The sequence below is a fragment of the Rhipicephalus sanguineus genome, chromosome 4, assembly GCF_013339695.2.
Source record: "Rhipicephalus sanguineus isolate Rsan-2018 chromosome 4, BIME_Rsan_1.4, whole genome shotgun sequence".
Classification (NCBI taxonomy): Eukaryota; Metazoa; Arthropoda; class Arachnida; order Ixodida; family Ixodidae; genus Rhipicephalus; species Rhipicephalus sanguineus.
Window position 1 is genome coordinate 116038338 of NC_051179.1, and position 23901 is coordinate 116062238.

General features: G+C 46.5%; 1 protein-coding gene across 1 annotated transcript in view; it reads right to left on the minus strand.

Moving 5' to 3' along the window:
* Window positions 1-23901, minus strand: part of LOC119391531 (arylsulfatase B) — a 49619-nt gene that overhangs the window by 8789 nt on the left and 16929 nt on the right. Inside the window, exons 5-7 of the mRNA XM_037659209.2 lie at window positions 19203-19328; window positions 13420-13546; window positions 5852-6145 (exon numbers count right to left, since the gene is read on the minus strand). Coding sequence (XP_037515137.1) covers window positions 5852-6145; window positions 13420-13546; window positions 19203-19328 — 547 coding nt within the window. The remainder of the gene's footprint in view (window positions 1-5851; window positions 6146-13419; window positions 13547-19202; window positions 19329-23901) is intronic.

Sequence of the window (23901 nt, forward strand, 5' to 3'; positions counted from 1 at the left end):
CTAGCACAGCCGAACAAGGGAGCGACTGCGTAGTGCTGCCATTTTCTCGTCTACTAACCCTCCTCGAGAGGACGCTCCTGAATTCCGCTTGGCGGTGCGACAGTCTATGGGCATTGCGAATAGCTTCCTGCTCTGCTCCGAAGTAAAGGGCTCCATTCCACGCTGTGAAGGTGGTTCGTTAAAACATCAGCAGTGTCGCGTGATCCTACAGTACAATGCGGCGTATGCTTGAACGATTGAGCGTCGCAGCCAAATTTCTTTGGCAATGAGGCGAAGGCCACAGAGCCAGATTCAGCGAATGCTACCGCTAATTGTAGTCCCACAATTACGCCCGTGTTTTCTACGTGACAATAACAACAACAACAACAAAAAAGACTCCTTTCTTTTCGACAGGAAGCTCGTTGAGACAGTACGCAGCACACGCCAGTGAGATATTCATATTCGTTTTAAATTAAACGTTGTCATTTTTCGTTGTTGCATGCGTGAAAAACAAACGCGCCTTTTACGCGTGCCTCAAACGCTGAACGCCGTCTACAGGCGAGAGTCCATCGCGTTCTGGTTTTACTCGCTTGAGAAACTTCCGACGAAATCTGTCAGACGACAAATTGTCATCTAAGAAGACAAATCAGATGCTATGCAACACTGATGCCGTGCAGCGACCACTTTTACATTGGTATGAAACGCGCGCCAAACCGCACCACATCGCTTAAGAGTACCCATGCGCAGAAGCTCCGCCCCCGTAGCTTTGCCTTTCAATGCCAAGAGAAGTTGTCCGCGAGTATACATGGAATGATTGACAGCAAGAAAAAAATTACAGCATATCCTCGGGTGAATAATGAAGAGCTTGAGCGAAGCTCCTGAAGCAGTCATGGTTACACCGTGAAATGTTCAGTGGTTTCACCCAGCAGTAATCAAAGCGATACGCCGCTTTGATTACTGCACTCCATCTAGCGTGCAGGGTGCCGCTGTGTTTTTCTTTCTTTTCCTTTTTTTTGTTTTTTTTTGCACACATATTGCACACATCTCTATGGGACAGCGCCATCTAGTATATCGTCACCCAACTGCAGTTTGCATGCATCTCTATGGGACAGCGCCATCTATTGAATGATACGGGAGACGCGACGGCTGGGGAACGCCGCATGGAGCGACGACCGACCAGGTGATGCTATAAGGAGCTTCGCCCCTAAAATTCACTGTGGCATTGGTTGACGTTGCTATTCGGGACTCTTAACTATGCTTCGCCTTACCAAAGCGCAATCTCTGCATCACATCAGAAATGAAATCAGTTGCTAAGTGAATTTTTCGCCGCCACACGAGATACGCATGCAGCGAACGCTGGGTGCGTTTCTACAGAGATACCGCTTCTACAGAGATACCGTTCGACGCATATCACTGTGTTCCAGGTTTTATGGTGAACACACACACACACACACACACACACACACACACACACACACACACACACACACACACACACACACACACACACACACACACACACACACACACACACACACACACACACACACACGCACGCACTCACTCACTCACTCACTCACTCACTCACTCACTCACTCACTCACTCACTCACTCACTCACTCACTCACTCACTCACTCACTCACTCACCCAAGCACACAGAAACTAGAAAAAGCGGGCATGTTCAGCTTCAAACGTACAAATTTAACAAAAAAACCCAGCCAGCTCCACTTCGCGAACACTCTCGCAACAGCGAAGTTTATACCCGTCTTTCATCAGGGTCTATCGAACATCGCAGTTGGCTGGCCGATGACATGCCCGTTCTCGCGTCAGCTCTCGCTGATGCTCACGTCGGGTGGCTTCTTCAACGGGGGCACGAGAAATGTTCGCCGCTCTGAAAGCGCAAACTCCTGAGCGCTGACACTGACACGCTATTTTACACTTCACTGCGCCTCACCGTCACCCCATCTTGGCGCGTTTCTCGAAGGTTCACCCCTCGACATTCTCTGCCCTCGCCCTCATTTCTCGCAGCACGCCCTTGCCTCTCGCCGCCCGACGCAGCCCTCTCCTTCCTAGCGAGCCCCACTCGCCACACTGCAAGGCCAAAGGCCACGCGATAAGTTGTACGTCGACCCCAGACATGAAAGCCTCGACTAAGAACAGCTTGGCTGTTAAAACATATTGTAGCAAGACTTGTTTTACAATAGTCACCACATAGGCAGCGTAAAGTATTTGTCTGTATTCACATTTTCGTTAGCTAAGACTTGCGCATCCCCTGCTTTGCCGCAGAGAGGATTGTTTCTTGTCTCTCTGCGGTTCACTGCAGCAGTCAATGTATGGCCGTCCGTGCTAAGCGCTACGCTCTCCGGTCGAATCCGCTCCGATTTAAACTTTCTATCCCCTCACGGCACCACGGTTACCCGATGTTAACGATGCAGGATGCTGATAGACGCTAGGCGCGCCTGGGTGCAGTACTTGACAAGGTAGTTGCGTTCTCCGTCCAGTTCATGGTGCCTGCGGAGATCATCTGCAGTAGCCACCTTCGTGTCAATTACCGCTGCAATTGCAATTCTACAAACTACTCTACCACATCTACCGGACTGATCGGCGGCTTCTCGTCCGGAGCCCTTGAAAGAGTATCAGAAGTGGCTAGCTGTCTGCCCGGAACGTAGACCACGTTGAATTGGTAGCGCATAAGTTTGATGCGGAACCTTTGAATACGTGGAGCCATTGTGTCCAAGTCAGCGTGTCCAAGTAGTGTCACCAGCGGCTGGTCGTCGGTTTCAAATGTGAAGCTGAGGCCCCGCACGTACAGGTTAAAACGGTGCACTGCTCTTGCTACCGCCAACGCTTCTTTCTCGGTTTGGCTGTAGCGTTGCTCCGCGTCTTTTAGCGACCGTGATGCAAACGCTGCCGCGCGTAGCTTCTCCGATGGTTGTTCCTGCAGAAGAACAGCTTCCAGTCCAAATGAGCTCGAGTCGCATGATACAATTGTATCGCGACCGGGATCATGCTTCGCGACGCAGAGGTCCGAGGTGAGCATCGCTTTGGCCTGGTTAAAAGTGGTGTCTTGAAGCGTACGCATTGCCATGCAATTTGCTCGCCTAGAAATGCGCGAATAGGGGTGGTTGCTTGTGAAACGTTGGGCAGGAAGCTACCGATGTGATTAGCCATGCCGAGGAAGCGGCTAACACTAGCGACGTCCTTGGGTGGCTCCAAGTTGCGCAGTGCTTCGAGTTTGCTGGGCCTCGGCGAGATACCGTTGGCGTCGATGACCACACCCACAAATTCTACTTTGACTTGACCGAAGACGTATCTCGACATTTTAAGTTTAACTGGGGCTCTCCGCAGTCGTTTAAGAACTCCCCCCCCCCCCATGTCATTTGTCGTACTCTTCGCGGTGTTTTCCAAAAAACAGGATGCCGTCTATTATGTCGACGAAGTTCGGTTGCCACTCTAGAATGCGAGCCATTTCTCACTGAAAATACTGCGGTGCTCAGATCAGGCCCAAAGGAAGACGACAGTAGCAGTAGCGTCGGAATAGTGCGGTGAATGTGAGGTTCTCTTGACATTCTAGGGACAATCGCGCTTGGTGAAATCCTGCTGTCGCATCGGGTTTTGAAAACCCATTTGTGTCGCCCAGTTGCCCAAGAATCCATTTGACCGTTAAAGGCACGTGTCTTTCACGCAGCTTGTTGAGTTTTGTTAAACGCCTTGTTGAGCTTTGTTAAGTCCACATATAAACGGATGCCATCTGATGCCTTCGGTACTGCAGCCAGACCGGCACACCATAGCGTCGGTTTCGTAATGCGCCCGGTGACCCATTGTTTTTCCATCTGGTCCAGCTCTTGCATCGCCTAGTCGCACAGAGTAATGGGAATTCTGCGAGGTACACTGAGAGTAAATGGTTTGGCATTTCGCTTCAGACGAACAGTGTACTCCTACCCTACGGTACCAAGGCCATCGAAGATGCGCGTATAGCAGGGTAGCCAAGAGAGGCGTACACTGCGGAGACACGAGAAACACTGATTATACGCAGGCGCGGCTTTTCCACTCCAACGTAGCTTTGAATTGGCCAGACACATTCAAAGGACAATTTTCTAGACCTGTGAGATAGCCCTCCTGCTTTTCGAGTCGAGACGGCACTCCCGAAAAGTACTTAGAACGACAGTAACTTCCACTCCTGAGTCGACCTCGAACATGAGTGAGACGTCATTCACGTGAACCGAAACGAACTTGGCGTTTGCTTCACGACTGTTTTTGACAGCATGCGTCTGGATGGCATATGACTGTCGGCTGTGCGAATGTTGAGCGGCTAAGCAAACTGCTTCAAAGTGTCCTTTCTTTTTGCAGAAATTACAAGCGGCTTTCTTAGCACGACCAAATTCCCGCTGATGCACATTTCGTCCGCAGAAGTGACATGATCCGTGCGCCGCGTTGGCGAAGGGAGTTCTCTTGATTCTGACGCTCGATTACGTGACTGCCTTATCACTGTCTTGTGCGTTGCTGCATCCACGAAGACTGGCCCAGATAACTGCTCTTCATGTTCACGTCTTTCTCTTTCGACATATTCTCCAAGCCGTGCATGCAGGAGTGCTTTGTCCAGTGTCAAGTCAGAAGTGCGGCACAGTTCCGATAACCTGCTGTCCAACAAGCCGACGATAAATAAGTCTCGAATGAGCCTGCCCTTGACAGACGCTGAGCCATAGTTCAACCTTTTGACCGTGTTTTGCAATGCGGAAGAAAAAGCATCGACGCTTTCGTTTACTTGCTGCGTCCGGTTGTGAAAATGATAACTCTCGTGAACTTCGTTTAGGGGTGAACGAAATAAGGGGTGATCTTGCTTTTGACAACGCTGTATGACAGAGCTTCTTCGGCTGTCAAGTTGAAAGACGCCAGCTTGCATTGAGCTTGAACACCCATGCAGTAAAGGAGCGTACGTACCAGAACCTCGTCGGTAGCTCGGTGCAATCCTGTAGCGTAGGCATAGTCCTCGAACTGCTCAATCCAGGTGGACCACGCACTTGGGTCCTTGAAGTGGAAGCTCGGTGGCTGTTGGAGTTCAGGTACACCGGCGAACGCAGTGTCCGGCTTGTCCGCCATCACAGAGAGCGAACGGCGGCGACTTCCGACATCGTGTGCGATGCAGGATGCTGACAGACGCTAAGCGGGTCTACACAAGTAATTCGGAGCAGTGTTGGCCCAGCGAATGCTCACAGCTTCATACGACTACACTGTATATAGAAAGTATAGCGCGTAGCGCCCCCGACACTCGGTAGATCCGGCTTTGTCCGCCTTAATACAAAGGTATGGGCGATAATGGAGTGATGCTTGGAATAATGAGAAGAATGTTAAATGGTGACGGGTGATTTCCTAGCTTTCTTGATTTTATTTACGAAGATGCGGCACTGCCCTTAGGAAGAATGTAAGCCTGGGCCCCTTCTTGAAAAATACTGAGGCATTCCTAGAGAGTGGAATGTTTGATGAGAAACAGATGGGGAGCACTAAAAGTGGTTGCGGCAGGGAAGAATATGGAGTAATCAATGTCATTCTTTCTCTACTGTTGGTTCTAAGCGTCAATAGCGAAAAGCACATACGGTAATGTATGTGAGCTCAAACATGTATACTTGAAAAACGTCAAGATAATAAGGCTATAGGTTGTTCATAAAGTTTACGACTCTTACTGAAGCAACTCTGTGGCACCCAATCATTGTGCCAGCGGCACTGAGTATGCTAACGACCAGCTCAACACTCTAATTCCGTGCAGTTCCATTTCTGTTCACTTATACTGGCCAATGGCGTTGACTAATTTGCAATCCCATGTTTCTAGAAGATGCTACAGCGTGTGATCAAAGAAGCGCTGCGAGAACGTACCAGCAGCCGAATAGAGCGTCGGAAGCCAGTCGGTGGCGTGCATCAGCTGTTGCGACACACGTCGACGAGGCAGTAGTTCGGGAGTCCAGAGGAACGCGGGCGAGCGGATTCCGCCTTCCCAAAGGGTGGTCTTGGTTCCACGCAGGGGCCAATTAATTCCTCGGTTGGAGATAGGGCCCGTCGGAGCACCGCCGTTGTCGCTGCTGAAAACTATGATGGTGTCGCGGAGCATAGACGCCTCTTCCAACGCTTCCAGCAGAATGCCCACGGACTGGTCCAGGGCGTCCGTCATTCCTGTCGGTGAAAAGGCCAGTGCGCACATACTTTGAACTTGTCTTTCCAGGCACGGGAACTAGTGGCGCAGCCAGGCGGTAGCAAGCAGAGCATATGCCCTTCCTTACATTTCTCCGTGCCACTGGATACCGAGTATAAATCGACATTAGACAAAACTCGCCATGCTCTGGACCCACTTAGGTTCAAGGGAGTGAACTTTCGCGATAACATTCGTTGCTATGCCACTGATGCGAAGACACTGACATTGCTATGTCTTACCGTTGGGGTGGGTCAGAGAAGATGGCGTACTTCGGAGATACACGGCGAACTGGAACACGGCGGAATAAGACCGTGGTGACATTACGGGAATAAAGCAAACAGACAGATCTTTGCTGGTTCTCGAAAATGCTTGTTATTCTGATCGCGCGTAATGTTTTCCAAGACGTGGGCACCGCTGTGCCTCTCTTAAATTGGTTTTATTTGGCCCTTTGAAATACTCATTTGACGACCGTGTCTATTCACATGGGTCTTTGACACTGGGCGTTGACAAATAGTCGCAATAAAGAAAGGTGGTCTAAAACAGTACACAGTTCCACGTTTCATTCTCTTAATTGTCACTATACTACGCATTTATTCATTAGCATATCGACTACTGTATACCTACATGGGGTAATACTTACAATACTCACCTTGCACCGTTACAACCTGTTCAGAACAAAGCAATGAAAATACTATCTTCTAGCTCATATGGCACAATACCAAACATATATTTTATGCCTATAATGTACTTAGAGTGCACGATATAGTTAAATACGATCTAGCCATCTGGTTATTTAAGCATACCAATAATTGATTCCACATTTCCATCATCCCATCTTCTTCCTCCCTTCTTAACAATAATAACACTAGGTTTATTGTTCACAAAAAGTTCATCTTGCCGAAAATCCGCACTAACTACGGAAAACAAATCACTCATTTTAGCGCATTTTTCATGTGCAAATTCACTGCCATCTGTGGTAAAATCAGCGACACCAAGCTCAATTTGTCAAATAATTAGGACAGTTTCTTGTCAACCAATAGACCATTATATCACATTGCTTCTCCATAGCCCTAAAGGAAACTCATATTGTTATATAGTCTAGTGTGCAAACCTTCTCTTTTCACTATTGTTAAATACAGCACGTGTTTGGTGTTTCCGGTATTATGTCTCTGAAATGTGCATGATCACTTATCTTAAAATGCAAATTGTAATTTTTCTTCCCTTCATGTCGGTGTTACACTAAGTCTAATTTTCTTTAATGTTTGGCATGTACAGGAGGTCCCCTTCTGTATACTGAGATGTAACAACTTGATTTTACGACAACAAAATTTGATTCTGATTGTGACACTATTGTAGCTCTTTTTCATGGTACTGTATTTCCGCCTTTGTTCATGAACCAATTCGCCCACAAGAACGTTTCACTAAGATGAACAGTCACCTAATCAACCATTGCTATATCTATCACATTCTCACATTTCAGGTCCCTCGTTGACCTTTTGTTTCGTCATGCAAACCTATGCATGGCTCACTTCACAATGCCAATACCGACTGCGATTCTATCAATCGCTGTCCTGAGTTTTATGCCTCGAATTTTTGTGCGTATCTTCCTTAACTGAACAACTGGCCAGATAATGCCATACTGTGCGTGCTTTTTAGCTCTTCCTCGCATATCTATTATGTATGTGATGGTCGCATGGAACAAGCTAATCAAGCATGGTATTCCATAGAAGACTACAGAAGTGGCTTGTGTAAGGTGTGCCGTGCCTAATCGATGCGCAGATCACCTAGCAAATGTGAAATGTAGTCCAATTAAAGCGCCTGCAATTACCTTCTCAATGAACATGTTGTATAATCGTTGTGACACACTTTGCCCACAGCATTGGTACCGTGGTTACGGTGCTCAGCTGCTGAACCGAAGGTCACGTGTTCGATACCGGCCGCAGCGGTCGCATTTTGATGGAGGCGAAATGCTAGAGGCCCTTGAATTCAGATTTTTTGTGCCGGAGCCCTCCAATACGGCGTGCCTCATAATAATATCGCGGTTTTGGTGCGTAGAACATCTGAAATTATTATTACTGCGTCACACTCAGTGTTCAAGGGATGATGAAGAAGGTGAATCCACCGAAGAACTCGTTTTGTTTTTGTTTTTTGTTGGACACATCCGCACGACTTGAAAACCATGGAAAGCACATGCGTGTTATTTGTAGCTTTTATTAAACGCGAACCACTTCCTAAGCGAACCTTAGGCATTTTGAATCTATCTATCTATCTATCTATCTATCTATCTATCTATCTATCTATCTATCTATCTATCTATCTATCTATCTATCTATCTATCTATCTATCTATCTATCTATCTATCTATCTATCTATCTATCTATCTATCTATCTATCTATCTATCTATCTATCTATCTATCTATCTATCTATCTATCTATCTATCTATCTATCTATCTATCTATCTATCTATCTATCTATCTATCTATCTATCTATCTATCTATCCGCCAACGTCTGGGTGCTCTCGTGATCGCCTCCTTAGTTTGGTGTAGAGCAAAAATATTGGCCTGGAAGGCTAAGAGAGTTTGACGAATATGACTGCCTGGTCATGACCTGCATAACGTGAAAATCCTGTCGCGTACGTCGTCAAACCCTTCCCTCCAGACACGTGTGGCACATACCAGTATCCCACGGGCCACGGTAAGCGGGTATGCGCCACAGGTGATTGACAGTTTTTATCTTCCCAGACAGTGGTAATTAAAAACAGGCAGTGGAAATTTAAACGCCAGACAGTACAGAAATACCGACATCGGCAGCGTTGAACCGAAGAATGCAACGAATAAAAATCAGGATCCCAGTTGGAATCGAATCCAAGCATTCCGCGTCGCAGTCAGCCATTGTACCACATGGCCACGGCAGGTCTGGAAACTGCTTTGGAAAAAAAACCCTGTGCCGGCGTAATGTCAGTGCAGCGTCAATTGTGGTTGCTGTGCTGGCTATCTAATTTTATAACAAAGCAATAAACATTGTATATGTACTCCTATCACACAGGAGCCATGCCGGATAAACGTCAGTTGTGGTTCCAGTGTTGGTTGCCGCTTTCATAGAAGTATAATAAACATATTGCAGTAAGACTGATAACTGGGCAAGTTGGTATGCATCCATATTTAAACTTTTTTTTAGCGCGCACAAAAGACAAGGGCAAGAAAGAGACACACGAGCGCTAACTCTCAACCGTTTATTTTTGAAAGGAACGATACATATAAGCACCCAAGAACCAGCATAGAACATGTGCGGCGCAAGTGATGTGACACACTGTCAGTAGTCATGTGACACAGTCGTGTGACACAATGCTGGTTTTTGGGTACTTATAAGTATCGTTCCTTTCAAAAATAAATAGTTGAGAGTTAGCGCTCGTGTGTCTCATTCTTGTCCTTGTGTTTTGTGCGAACTATAAAATTTTAAATATGGGTCTAATAAACATTACATTTGTATTCCTATGATTCAGCAAGCTATATTCAAGCGTTGCTCGGCCCCGGAGGAATACGCTAACCAAAGTTACGTATGATATTCGCATCATCGAACCGTAAAGTGCACTTCGTTTCGATAATACTGACGTCTGTGCTCTAACGTGAATGCTGACATTACGTCATACAATGAGTTACTCTTTAAATGCCAGTGTAGCGACGTTCCTTGTAAGCCCACGATGTGCAAACAACTTACACTTGCAAAAACACGCCGGTCCACCTCGTAACGCTTGGCGCAAGGCCAAAAAGTGCAGCATAGACAACTACTCGCTGATGGCTTCGCATGAAACCTATTTCCACACGGCGTGGGATCTGCCGAATTTTTTGAAGAGTGTTTATTATACCATGAAGATGACTGAAAATGCCCAGACAAAATAAGAAAAAGAACTTGCCTCGAGCGAGCTTCCGCATTACGCCTCAAACAGAACAATTTTTCAAACACAACTTATTTTTTTTTCTGAAGAAAAGCAGCAATCATGGAAATTAGTAAAGACTTAATTTGACGCACTGCACACGGCAGCTTAATAATTCTTCTGATTTCTGCATTTTATGCCACGGACCCTTACACCCTCCTATGTCACTTGCGGCAATCATGGATACCAGTGCCTTCTCTCATGGTCCTCAACTGCATGTCGCGCCCCTCCGGTTCACTCTGCTGTTATAAGGCTGTTTCACATGCCGCAGTTGCAGCGAAGAAAATTGCCCCGTTCGCTCTGTTCGCTCTCTTCGCAACCGCCCTTAATGCGGTTTCGTTTCACATGGAGTGCGAATGGTCTGCGATTTTCGCTCTGCGACTGCTGCGGCTTGCAAGGTTGCTTGCTGCCTTTCTTTGCGGCAAGCAGGGCACAATTTTTCAAACGTAACGCAAAGATGTGTGCGTAATGATATTGTTCAGTTTTCATAAACGGCAGCGAAGACCAGGCGTGTTTTGTCATTTAAAAACACTTTCCAATCTAAATTCATTTCAGAATACGCAACAGCGGCCATAACCAAAACAAAATCGTCGGCGCAATTTGCACGGCTCGGCCGGCCCGGCGCGATTCCGACGGGTCCCGACCGAAAAATCGCTCTGCCGCGGCGAACAGAGCGAAAATTTTCCAACATGTTGGTCGCTCGCCACTAACCGCTGCGGCGAGAGCGAACCGCCGTACCAGAACGCGCGCTTCTCACGAACTAGAGGTGGCTACTACAACGCTACAAACAAACGGAGGATGGACAGACCCACGGCATAAGGAGCTTCGCTCCTAATAACTAAAATAAATAGAGTGGCTCTGTTTAACAACGTAAGCGCTATAGTATATAGAAGTACCAGTACATTTACACGAACACCCATGAAAGACAGGGTACCGGCGGAAAACAGCAATCCACGAATGAAAACAGCATGCTAAGTACCACTTCATAGGCATCTATTCGTCTCCTACCGGTGGCGATTCGTATTTTCTTGTGTAATTATCGTGTTTCGTTTTCATTTATCCAGAATAAGAACCTTATTGCGAACTGTTTTTCTTAGTTTATCTTTTTTCACTTGAGGTAATGGCGATTTCCGCTTGGCTTTCGCAGGCTTCATCGCATTTGGCTTCGCATAGGAGTACATGAGAATGAATCATTTCGGAAACCGCCACATACATCGATAACGCCATGAGTTGGGGATACTTTGCGCAGTGTAATGCCTATGAAAGTGCTATGTGTGCACTGATAAATAATGGAGAAAGAAAAGTAAGAGGTCAAATCAATCACGCATTGTTAGCCTCGTGCTGCACTGTTAGCCTCGTCCAATTACTGTGGCCTGGTGTCAGCGACCACTACAACAACAGAACTTTTCAAAAAAAAAAAAAAAACGCGGTATCGAGAACTTTGAATAGGCGGCTCCAATCTGGCACAGTTTTTCTAAACACAGCATTGTAAGAGTAGAAGATACTTTCCATTGACCCATATTAAGAACTTTTCATTTTTTTGCGGTACAAATATGGACACACTCGGCGGGTTTTCGCCATTGCCGTCGCCATTTCGCCATTGCCGTCGCGTGTTTCCGGGAACAAACTTGTACTTTGGCCTACAGGGCGCGGTCGCCTGCGGCCGTGTATATCCAGAGGGGATCAGTAGACGACTCATACCTTAGTACGCGTTGTGCTCTCACGGCTTATTACTTCGCGTTAGCGACAGACGGCTCGAAATCCGCTTCGCTCGCTTGAGCGGCCGCCCTATTACGCAAGCGTTTTGTAGAGCTACGCCAGATCGGTGCTCGGCTGCTGACCCGAAGGTCGCGGGTTCGATCTCGGCCGCGGTGCTCCCATTTCGATGGAGACGAGGTGCGAGAGGCCCGTGTACAGTGCGATGTCACCGCACGAACACCAGATGGTCAAAACTTCCGGTGACCTCCACTACGGCGTGCCTCAATATCCTATCGTGGTTTTGACACGTAAAACCACAGATGTTATTATTATTATTATTATTATTATTATTATTATTATTATTATTATTATTATTATTATTATTATTATTATTATTATTATTATTATTATTATTATTATTATTACTATTATTATTATTATTATGATAGTTACGCCAGATCTGATCATAAAACTGTTAGCTGCTGGCCTTCATGTAATACTCCAACTTGTTGCTATCGCATTCATTGCTTCGCCCTTTCGGCGAAACTGCGGCTTTCTTCGGCGGATAACTTCTTGCAGTTCGTACATTCAATTTCGAAGCTAACACAACACCGTAGTCCAGTGTAATAGCGTAAAAAAGAAATATGGTTCATTTCCCGTTTTGAAACAGTTGCAAATTTCAATCACTACTACCTATCAATGAGTACTGATTTTTGGGCTAGTTGGTTTTCCATCACCGATCGGTACTACATATCATTCGTTTTTTTATTAAAGCAGCAAAAGCAAGCGATGAAGACCGCGAAGTGCCAACTGCTCCGGTATTTTCTAAACTTGTCGCTGTAGCATATTCGCCATCGTTACGATTCTCTCATTTCGAAGGATGTGGTTTTCATTCATATATTAATTTGCATTATGTTTACTACATCTTCTTTCTTATTTATTGTACCACGCACCATATGCTTACAAATATTTTGGATGACACTTTGATCAATAGTACTCGCATATTTAGCTTAAAACTTTGTATTCTGTTACGTTCGTTTGCTAAAGTGCGTTGGTGAGGTGTTTACCGTCGTTAATTTTTTTTTTCGCGGCAAATTGTCAGGCTTCTACTTACACGGGTTGCTCGATTTAGTGAAGCTGCAACGAGCGCCTTTTAATCTGCAAGCGTTCTTCTGAAATGGACCCAAAATGGAATTATTGAACTGTATCCTATTTTACGCACTCGCATTCATTCGCAAGTTTCAAAAATTACGCCTTTTTTAGGCGATGCTTGTCTGAAGCAAGTATGTCACGCTGCCTATTGCTGCTAACACAGGACGCAGCCCCCTTCCTCAAGCTGTTCGGTGCAGTAGCATCTATGCAGCTATCACCTCCAAGGAATCAGGGATTACAACTCTGAATGTAATTGAAAGTCGGATATAAAATATAAAGGATGCCAATACACTCTGCTACGGGTGGAAGCCAAGAAGCAGTACCAGAGCAGCAAGAGAGGCAGGAAAACTACAAACCATTTCTCCAGCATCTCGTTGCACTAACGTCGAGCTTTGCACCCCCGGAAAGTCCCCTGCACTGGCTTCATCACTGGCCATCGCAGATTTACAGAGTAAACGGGGAAGTTACCTGCATAAACTCTCCTTGCGTCCTCGTGGATGTACGGAAACTTGGCGACGTTCTCTGCGGGAGCTTCAATCGGCTCCGGTCCGACGCCGCCGTGAGTCGCTTGATGCGCGAAGTACAGAAACATTGGCTGCAAGGAGAAAATGCTTGCAGGTACTCTTACATAATTCGGGGTGACATATGCTTTAGCCTTGATATATCACTGCTGAAATAAACGTGAAAGAACCGTAATACTGTTTTACATCTAGGAAAATTAAAACCTGTTATTCTTTATTTCTCATCGTGAAAAGCAAATTATGCAAACTCGTGAAACATTGAATGACGTCATATTGAATAGCAGTACAAATGGACTAATTGTTATTTCATTTGTGAAGTAACTACAGAAGAATAGATCTCGAATATACAAAAGAAAACGCCAATGTGAGCATTGTGTTAGCTCTGCCGTTCATTACGTGAGAATGCTGACGTGTGAAACAGGACGTTACAAAAACAAGGGTTTGGGCTCGCGGACTTGAACGCAAAAGAAGCTCACCGACAGTACATTCGCGAAAAGGAATTGCAAAGCGTGAGATTTGCACATGGAGCAATTAGATGGCAGCTCGATGGTTAATGCAATATTGTCATGAGCTTTCTTGCTCTTTTTATATGAACAATGGCTACCTAACTTCCCTTTGTTTCCTGCATTCTATCTCTCCCTTTTACTTTGCTTCACTGCCATGAACGTAACGTTAGCTAGGAGAAATATGAGGTGTTGGTTAAAAGCAAGGAATGGAGGAACAGGAGAAAGGAAAGGCTGAGATCTCAACTAGTCGTCAATAAATGGTAAGCTCCCCTACACTGGTGAAAATGATGGGTGAGTTTGAAAGAGGTATACAGAAAGAGAGAGAGAGGGGGTGGAGCATACGCACAAAGTCACAGTCCTCACAGTTGCAACATCACTCTTTGTCTATAACCCCCTGTGCAAATCTGTGGCACCGAATCCGTCCCTTCATCTGCCATGACTTCGCAGGACATTATAAAATGGTTCCTGCCGACATCGGTTTGTGATCAAGGATAGTTAAAGCGATTGCGAGTGATTGTCTCCGCACATTGTAGCTGCGACAGTCGCAGATGTGTTGCAATGTCTCCTGGCTACCACCGTTGTCGCAGAGAGCGTTGTCAGCCATTCCGATGCGAAAGAAAAAATCCCTGCATCTCCACGAAGTGAATGATGATGAGTCGGCGAATCACTGGGATCGTTCGGTGTAACCGTAAATCACCCGTGACATTGCCCGCTAACGCATGTGAATGAGTTCACGTTCGTTCCTATCTATAGCAGAATCCAGCGCCATCCAGCGCGTTCACATTCGTTCCCATTCATGGCAGAGTGTGTGGTCTGGAACGCGCTTATATAACAATTTTCACTGCAGCGCCCTCTCGTGTATTTTTTTTCACTTGGGCGTGCAATGCGCTGTCACATGCTTGATTGATGGGCGCTTAATGTCGGTGTTTTTACGGTGTTTTTGTCATTTTATTTCTGCTTGTTCACCTTCTGTTAACCTTTTTTCACAGACCTTACGGTTTTCGATTGTACACAACGTTTTACAGCGAAAGCTGTTATGAGATCATTTCACCGGCCGTTTTTGGCGCCGTAGTTGTCCGCCGCCGCCACCGCCGGTGTCCGCAACCAGTATCGCTCGAAATAAGAAAAAAAACTAAATAAGAAAAAAATTCCAGGATGGAACGAGGTTCGAACCTGGGCCCTCTGCGTGGGAGCCCAGTATTCAACCTCTGAGCCATGCCGGTGCTTGAAACTGCTGTGCAAAAAGGTCCTATACAGGCCTCATGTCGGGAAGGAACCACATTAGCATATGCAATATAGCATGGCAGAACAGTAAAATAAGCACCAAGCGTCGCACAACGCGAATTCTGTAACCAGGCGTCACACAATGCGAATTGCGCAACGAGTAGGTTATTGAATGCTTCCAACCCATTACAAAGGGCTTTGCCATAATTCTTCATCGTCATCAGGCACAGCATCAACCAAGTGCGCATAATGCCTTACTTGCGTTTAGCAGGTACCACGGTTCTCCGTAGAATGACGAAAAATGGCACAGTGCCTGCTGCCCTACTCCTCAAAAATTACAATGATTTATAGCGTAGTGGTTTCCTCTCAAGTGCACTTGTATTGGTTGCCAAGGAAGCCCATCAGCGCATGATCCATTTCCTCGGTGTGTCAGTAAAATTACAATGATTTAAAGCGTAGTGGGTTCCTCGCAAGTGCACTTGTATTGGTTGCCAAGGAAGCCCATAAGCGCATGATCCATTTCCTCGGGGTCTCAGTAAAGTTCTTCGCCTCCTCCCCCGTCTCTCTCCCACGTCAATGTATGTTATACAGCATGACGGGAGAGGGAAATAGCGACCGGGCATCACCCAATGCAATTACATAACTGGTGGGCCGTGTAAAGCTTCCAACCCATTACAAAGGGCTGAGCCATAATTCTTCATAGTCATCAGTCGTCGCGTCAACAAAGTGCACATAATGCCTTACAGACGTGTAGCTGGTGCCTCGCTTCTCCGCAGAATGACGAATATTGGCTTAGTAGGTGCTTCCCAACTTCACAAAAATTGTGATTTATGGCGTAGTGGGTAGCTTTCTAGTGTACTTGTATTGTAGCCTCAAGAGAGCTTACAATGGGATCTAGAAACGCCGCTCTTCCAGCTTTCGCTGTGACTGTGCTGCGGTTTCAGCGCATGCCTGGCGTTTTTTCACAGATGTTTTCGGTTTCGATAGTACAAGGTGCTGTGCCGTGACGGACGGACATACGGTGGACGGACAAGCCTCGGCCTTAAGGTGCTTCGCCCCTAAAGCGGCTTCGTGAAAGCCACTATTAGTCGTAACCGGCAAATTAGAGTGACCTCTTTTCAGTGGAGTGGCTTTTGTTGTAGTTGGAATTATAAGAGTGAAAACGAACTGCGTTGGACAGATAACCGAATTTCTGTTAGTATTACAGAACGAGAGGGAATGTAACAGAAAATATGGACTATATTTTAAGGCACTTCTTGGGCGTAGTCAGGTTTGCCGGGGCTGCGCAGATTCCTTCAAAGAGGAATATAAGTAACGACCATAACAATGAGCCTGATAAGCCCTCTTGCATACCAAGAAGAAGAGGACCTACCAGGTCCTCTTCTTGGAGGTAGACATTAAAACAAATTAAGGGAGGAGGGGAGAGGGGGGTGTCAGGAAATGTGGACTCCCCATCTCCGTCCACCCGTATACTGTGGAATCTGAAAGAAGCGTCGCTCTCAGAACACACGGATACACGTCGTGGAGCAAGAAACACGCGACAATTTTTAACTGCTTTTACAACGGCGAGCTTGCCAGCCAAATCTTATATTTAACTAGTAACGTGCTCAATAACCTAATACCATGCCAACATTACGCACACAAAACAAGATAACACATACAATGGACAGCGAATGCGGTGTTGCCGGGTCCCCGGGAGCCCGTGGGACCGAGCCGTTATATCGTTCCCAAGGGCCTCCCGAGGGAGACGATCATCCGCGGGCGCGCCAAACCCAAAAAGAGACCCCATGCCGTTCCCTGTGATGGCCGGGCCGGAAAGGCGCGCAGGCGGCCCGCGCGCTTCTCCAGTCGGGCCGTGTCCCTGTGAATCCACCTAAAACCGCTCCAGCTAGGCGGCGCTGCTGGCACCACCGCACTAAAGTGACTTTAAACCACGCGAGCACAGTGCCACCTGTCGCGGGTCCCTCTCAAAACGCCGAAAATCAAAAGACCGAGTTATTAAAAGGCCGAACGTCGGAACGACGAAAAATCGAAACGCCGAAAAATTGAAATGCCTAAAAAGCGAAATGCCGAAAAATGTAAACACCGAAGTGACATAACGCCGAAACCACGTGAAAAATAAATGACGCGCTTTGTGGCTACCACTTGCTCGTTTTCCGCCGTGTCACTGTCCACTGACACGAACCTATAGCTGTTCAACTTCTCCTATAGCTGTTCAACTATTCGGACGTTGCTCCCGTCGTCGGACGTGCATGGTTGTCTGTTCCACTTGTGCCAATCAGTATGGCAGGAGAGTGTAACACCTAGGACTGGCCAGTGCTTCTACAGAAATGACGTATATGGCTTCGCCATCAAAGTGAAGCAGCCCTTTCGTTCTTGCCCACCGAAGAAGTACAAGATGCATATGCGTTCTTGAAACCACTCTTCCCGCAAGAAGCCTCTGACTTGCTGCGATGGTGGGAGGACAACTACCTGCTCGGGAAATCACGCCGCCGTGTTGCCGGAGGTAACTCCCCCGTGATCATACGTCGTCCACCGATAGTTCCCGCCATCTCTTTGGAATCTGCTTGCCCTCACTCAGGACGGATTTCCAAGAGGCAACAACGCCCTTGAGCATGGCACTGACGGTGGGAAATATTGGTTGGCGCACAACACGTAAGCGTCTTCCGCCTCACCAGTGAAAAAGCAGCAGGCCAGAGTCGACATCGAGGGCCCATCCCGCCGCTTACAAAGCAAGAACCAGAAGTTACGGGAAAGTCGTTTGGCAGCTGCTCTGGCCAACCGGGACATTGTGGTTGTTCTGTTTCCTACGAGGCACTGCACACAGTTTAGCTGTATGATATGAAATTCACTGAACAAGGAAATATATTCCTGTTTTCGAACTGCTGATGAAAACCATATGAAAAGGCAACATGGCTATTGGAAAAGAGGGCGAAAGCGCTTGCAACATCGTGAAAAGCCGGTGGAACCTTTATTTGCCAAGATACATTATCTTCCTTCATAGCTGGGTGATGTCGGCGTTTTGATGCATCGGTGTTTTGATTTTTCGGCTTTTTAAATTTTCGGCGTTTTAATTTCGGCATTCAGATAATTGGTCATTTTGATTTTCGGCGTTTTGAATGCCACCCACCTGTCGCTCGGCGGCGTTTAAACTAACTACGACTATCTGCCGGACGCGCGTGGGCTATGTGGTGAAAACAATATTACAGGGGGTGATAGCACCCCCACAGTACGTAACAGCGCTGAATTTCGTAAAAGTTAATGCATAAACACACGGATTGGTTTGATTTGCCGCATCTATTCCCCCGTTCGCGCAATTTCGCAAACGCCGGACCAGTGTTATAGCTTCGTTTCGAAAGGGTGGCAATGTGTATGAGGCCAAGCACGTCGAGTGCCGCGTTTAAGCTTAAGGAAACCACCAAAACAAATAGGCAGGTATTACGAAATGAAACAGAAAATGCCTAATAACACGGAAAACCAGCAATAGCCTAGGTTAACTTGCGGTGAAACACCTGATCGTGGTGATCAGTTGTCATTGCTCTTCCCATTTGAGAAAGCAAGATTAGAGGTTTAAACTATGGCGACAAGATAAACACATCAGCAGTACTGTGGCAAGTGAGCGGCCGTTTTCAGTGCCTGGATGAATTTTGATATCCACAACGGTGTCAATACTCCGATAACACTGTTAGTAGCTACCCTTCCTCCATAAGTACTTAAAATAACCGAAGATGTGGTACTGTCAACGAATAGTGCTTTAAAAAGCATAACTTTTCACTACAATACTTACTGTACAGAAAAGTTTCTTTTTCATCTGTGGTTGGAGAAAAAGATATTTTGGGTCAAAGTCAAAAGTGGTGCTATTCGTATTCGAAAATATTGCTAAAATATTCGATTTGATTAGAAATTGGATTGCATTATTCGAATTTGATATGAAGTTGAAAATCTGATATTCCCACATGCTTTTAGTGGGAACGTGACAAACAAGAAGAGCCTGCCCCACCTTTGACTTGTCTCTGTTGGCGATGATCGATTTGGCTCGTTCTGTGAACAAGTTGGTAGCATACGTTCCATTCTCCGTCGTCAGAGGCTCGGTGTCGTCCCAGAAGTCAAGACCCTTAAGTCCATCCTGGAAAGCCAAAGGTAAAACACAAACACGTCTTGTAGCGTCCCACTCCTCTTTGCAGTTTATACTATAATAGTACTATTATAGCGCCGCGTGTTTTAGTGAACCGTCTTGCCGCATCCTTGTCAGAAACCTCTGTACAGGTTCTAATCGTATACCTTTTTCTCTCAATACTTGGAGATTCAGTTTGGTTTGGCACGTTGCTGTGTCTCTCTCTTTTCATCGTGGGTGGTCAAACTCATGTTTCTTTATTTTTTCTTTTGTAGAGAATTTTCTGAATTGTTCTGGTGGCTGAACCATGTATACAAGACGCTTTTCGTGACAAAAGGTGACCGCCGGCGCGCTCAGCGATTGACATTCACTTGAAGAAGCTCGTCGGGGTATTACTCAATTTTTGACAAAATGACCTCAATTAGAAACTTTCTTGGCTCTTCCCTATGCAGAACAGCGTCTCCCCTTGACAGAATGTGATACAACTGATACAGGCTATGCGTGGATCCTATGCTTAAAACGCTTCGAGAAGTACCGAGTGAACCAGATCAAAACGTTTCCTAGTCTCGTAACTCTAATGTCTGCATGAGCTTGCATTGAAGCGCATCGTTGCCTTTAGCCGAGGGTGGCAGTGACCCGTACTTATTGCGTCGCAGTGTGATGTGACGTAGTATGGCATTTTATTGAATAACAAGCAGTGCTAAGGATCTTTAGTATAAGCAAGTTCCTTCTGAAAGCGTGATAGCTGATGAAATTTGTTACCGATCTAATGACTCTTTTGACCTATGCTGGAGGAACATGCGCGAACTTTCCGCAGTTTGATTTGTTTTGAAGAAAGTGGGAAAGATTGTTTGTGCCGGTTCTAGTAGAGATGAAATCTGAGTTTAAAGAATTATGGCACTTATCTCTAAAAGGAACTGCCATGGATGAGACATATTTCATCAGACGGGGTGATCTCAATGTCTAAGTAAAGGGCTCAGCGTAGGAAAATGTTTTCAGCCAACAGTGGAGTGTTGGCTGGAAACAATTGGAAACATGGTGCTATTACGCGAGTAAACGCGGTAGGCTTTCCATAGCAGACTTTTGGCAAATTTACTGGCCCTTCTTTTTATAGTGTACCTATATGTCACCCTGAATACAGTTTTACGTTTTATGATAGCTTTTATGACCATCTTTAAGGAGATTTCCCCAAGTGTAGCTCGTAGAATAATGTCTATGATACTGAGTGAAAATGCGAAAACAATTCTTGCTTACGTTTTATAAAATGCCTCGCATTGGTGAAATCAGGCAAGTCCCTAGCCCCTTCCTGAAGAAGAAAAATTCGGGTCATTCATTGGCGAAGCGCTTGGGAGTTGCCAAGCATTATGCCTGGTTTATTTTTATGTATTTCATTCCTTTGCTTACGTATTTTTGCTTCCTTATCCTTGCTTATTTCTATTTTTTCGTTTGCTCATCTGTTCGTTCTATTTTTGTTTTACTTTGTTTTTTTTTGCATCAGATATGGAATCGCAAGTTGACAGTTCCCGCATGCTTGCCCATTGAGTTCCGCTTTAATGAAGTTTTTAATTCTTCAACCTTAAAAGAAAACAAACACGATTACAGGCAGGCACGTGCGCGCCTGGCTTCTTACTCTCATGCCTTGTCCTTAGCAACGTATAACCAAACTGCACCCGACATGTTATTTAGGAGCAAACAACTTGGAAAATTTGGCACTCAAGCTTTAAAAAGACTTGACCCTCTCCTATAGCTCACTCTTCCTCATTTTAACGAAGGGTGATTCCATGCTCTTTTTTTTGGTTACGAATAGCAAAGATTCAATTTGGGCCAGCGCCTCCTCTATTTTTCTGTGCCTGGACGAAGGAGCGGAGCTCAATGCGAACCGACCGTCGGCGTTAGTGCGGCTTTTAGCCGCCGGGCGCCGCCACCGTAGTAGACCGGGTCGTTGCTCGCGGAAACGAGTGCCGTGGCTGCATTCGAAGCTGCTATATGGTTCAGTTTTCGGCTGTATTCGCGTTGGTTAAAGTATAATGAAACTTGTAAACTGGAATCATAAAGCACTTGTCGTTCTGGGCAACCAGGCCATTTTGAAGGCATGTGTCCTTTCGCGGCTATTTGATCGAGACGCTCGCGCGTCGTCGGCTAGCCCGATTCCAGAGAGCGCATGCTAGTGATGCGCGGAAAAGTGTTTGTCACCGTTACGTTCGCTTGACTGAGGTCGATTATTGAGTGTCTGAAAGTCGATTTTCGAAAGCAGCTTTGCCAAGAGCCTAATACCGAAAGCTTGGGCGCTTAAAGCTTCCCCGATGCGTGCTACCGTCCTACTGGTGTATCGCACCATAAGCATCAAGCCATGAGTTCATGCGCAAATGCATGAAATGTCACTAAGCTGCTTTCCAACTGACACTGTACATAATGATTGTTGGTGTTTCGTGCCGGTAGCAGGATGTAGTCAAGTCCATGGGCCTCGGATACTTCAGCTTTCGGGACCTAATGTTAGCGCTGCATGCACATGGCGGTGATCGCGGGGCAGCGTTGCTACTGGTACTACATGCATTCGCTGACTGTTCGGATGCAACACGGTCACGTTTAGGGATAGTTGCCACTGCTTGATTCAGTTGTTAACCGTGGGCTGCAACGTGAAGGGTAGTCTGCAAAGAGTGACGCTACTGCATCCTTCGTAAGCCGCCGCTTCTATATTGTATGAAATCTTCGCGTCGTAAACGACGACTGCATATTCTGGTGTAGTTGAAGATGTATTAGGAGAATAATTACCCGCCTAATTACTGCAAGCACCTCTACCGAACACCAGCGGCGGCTGGAATTATAAGTACAAGCCCACGAAGTATGGCTGTTTCTTGCGCGAGGAAATAACGAAGGAAGGGGTCCAGGGTAGCGCAAACTTTCGAGCTGTTTTATTCAAGAGACAGTGCAACCAAATATATATTGGCACAGACATGCGCAGCAAACTAGGCACACAGCGAGCGTATACCATCCTAATCACAACCTGTGATCTATGAACTGCGCTCTGCCTGCGAAAGAGGACAATGAGTGTCACTGATACACACGGAACTCGTGCTTTGATATGATATGCTCCAACAACTCTCGAGCCGTGGTGTCCCGCTTCTACCCAGAATCTGAATCTTACTCAAGCACGGCTCACACTTATGTGAACTGCAGCTGGGTCGGCAAATGTGCCCCATCTTTACCTTTTAGTGAAAGCTCGTGATCCCGCGCACGCTCATTCACGCACCTTCCCGTCTGGCCGACATACGTTTTGCCACAGGATAGCGGAAATTCATACACAACACCGGTGGCACATTTTGTGTACGACTTGGCGTGCTTCTTGCCGCAAACCACCTTTTTGCTCCCATCAGATAGGATGCGTGGGCATAGCTGAGAACAGCTTTCCGCGGCGCAGAAAAACATTGCACGCCATGTCTGTTAGAAACCTTCTTTAGGTGTGTGCCCCCGGTGCATATACGAAAGGCATTTGCATATGACCCTTGTGTCGCTCCTGTGTTGTGCAATTTGTTTTTAGGTTCTATTGACCGTGCCTTGCACCAGCATTTAATGGGGTGGAGGTTTTAAAGGTTTTAGGTACGTTGACGATTTTCTGATTATTTTACAGCAACTAACAACCGCTGCATATAATCCCATTGTTAACAATGTGTTAGCGGCATTTTGCCGACTCGGGAAGGGATTGGTGTTCACACACGAGTTGCCGGTTCGTGGCTCCTTGCAGTTTTTAGACTTGAAACATTACCCTGCAGAGGCATCACGCCTGTTGGCTTTATTCGCCTAGCCTCTACAAAAGAATTGCTGCCATATGAGTCGGCGCATTCCAAAACTGTGAAAAGGGCTATAGCTAAACATTGCCTAGAGTCTGCGCTTGTAAGATCGTGCTCACACGTGATGCAGAAGGTTTTTCAAAACCAATTGGATCGTCTGTCCTTGGCTGGTTTCCCTCGCACGCTCCTCATTGCCGTCGCCGAGTCGCTCCTCCAGAAGTTCAAGAGTGAACACCACGATTCTGGGGTAGAGCAAGAGCGGAGAACGGTGAGACCTGAGGTCGTACCGTATATGCACCGGGTGGCACACAACCTAAAGAAGGTTTCTAACAGACATGCGTGCCAATTGTTTTTTCTGCGCCGCGGAAGCTGTCTTAGCTATGCCCACGCATCCTATCTGATGGGAGCAAAAAAGGTGGTTGCGGCAAGAAGCACGCCAAGTCGTACACAAAATGTGGCCACCGGTGTTGTGGTATGAATTTCCGCTATCCTGTGGCAAAACGTATGTCGGCCAGACGGGAAGGTGCGTGAATGAGCGTGCGCTGGGATACACGAGCTTTCACTAAAAGGTAAAGATGGGGCACATTTGCCGACCCACTGCAGTTCACATAAGTGTGAGCCGTGCTTGAGTAAGATTCAGATTCTGGGTAGAAAGCGGGGACACCCACGGCTCGAGAGTTGTTGGAGGCATATCATATCAAAGCTCGAGGTTCCGTGTGTATCAGTGACACTTCATTGTCTCTTTCGCAGGCAGAGCGCAAGTTCATAGATCACAGGTTGTGATTAGTGGTGGTATG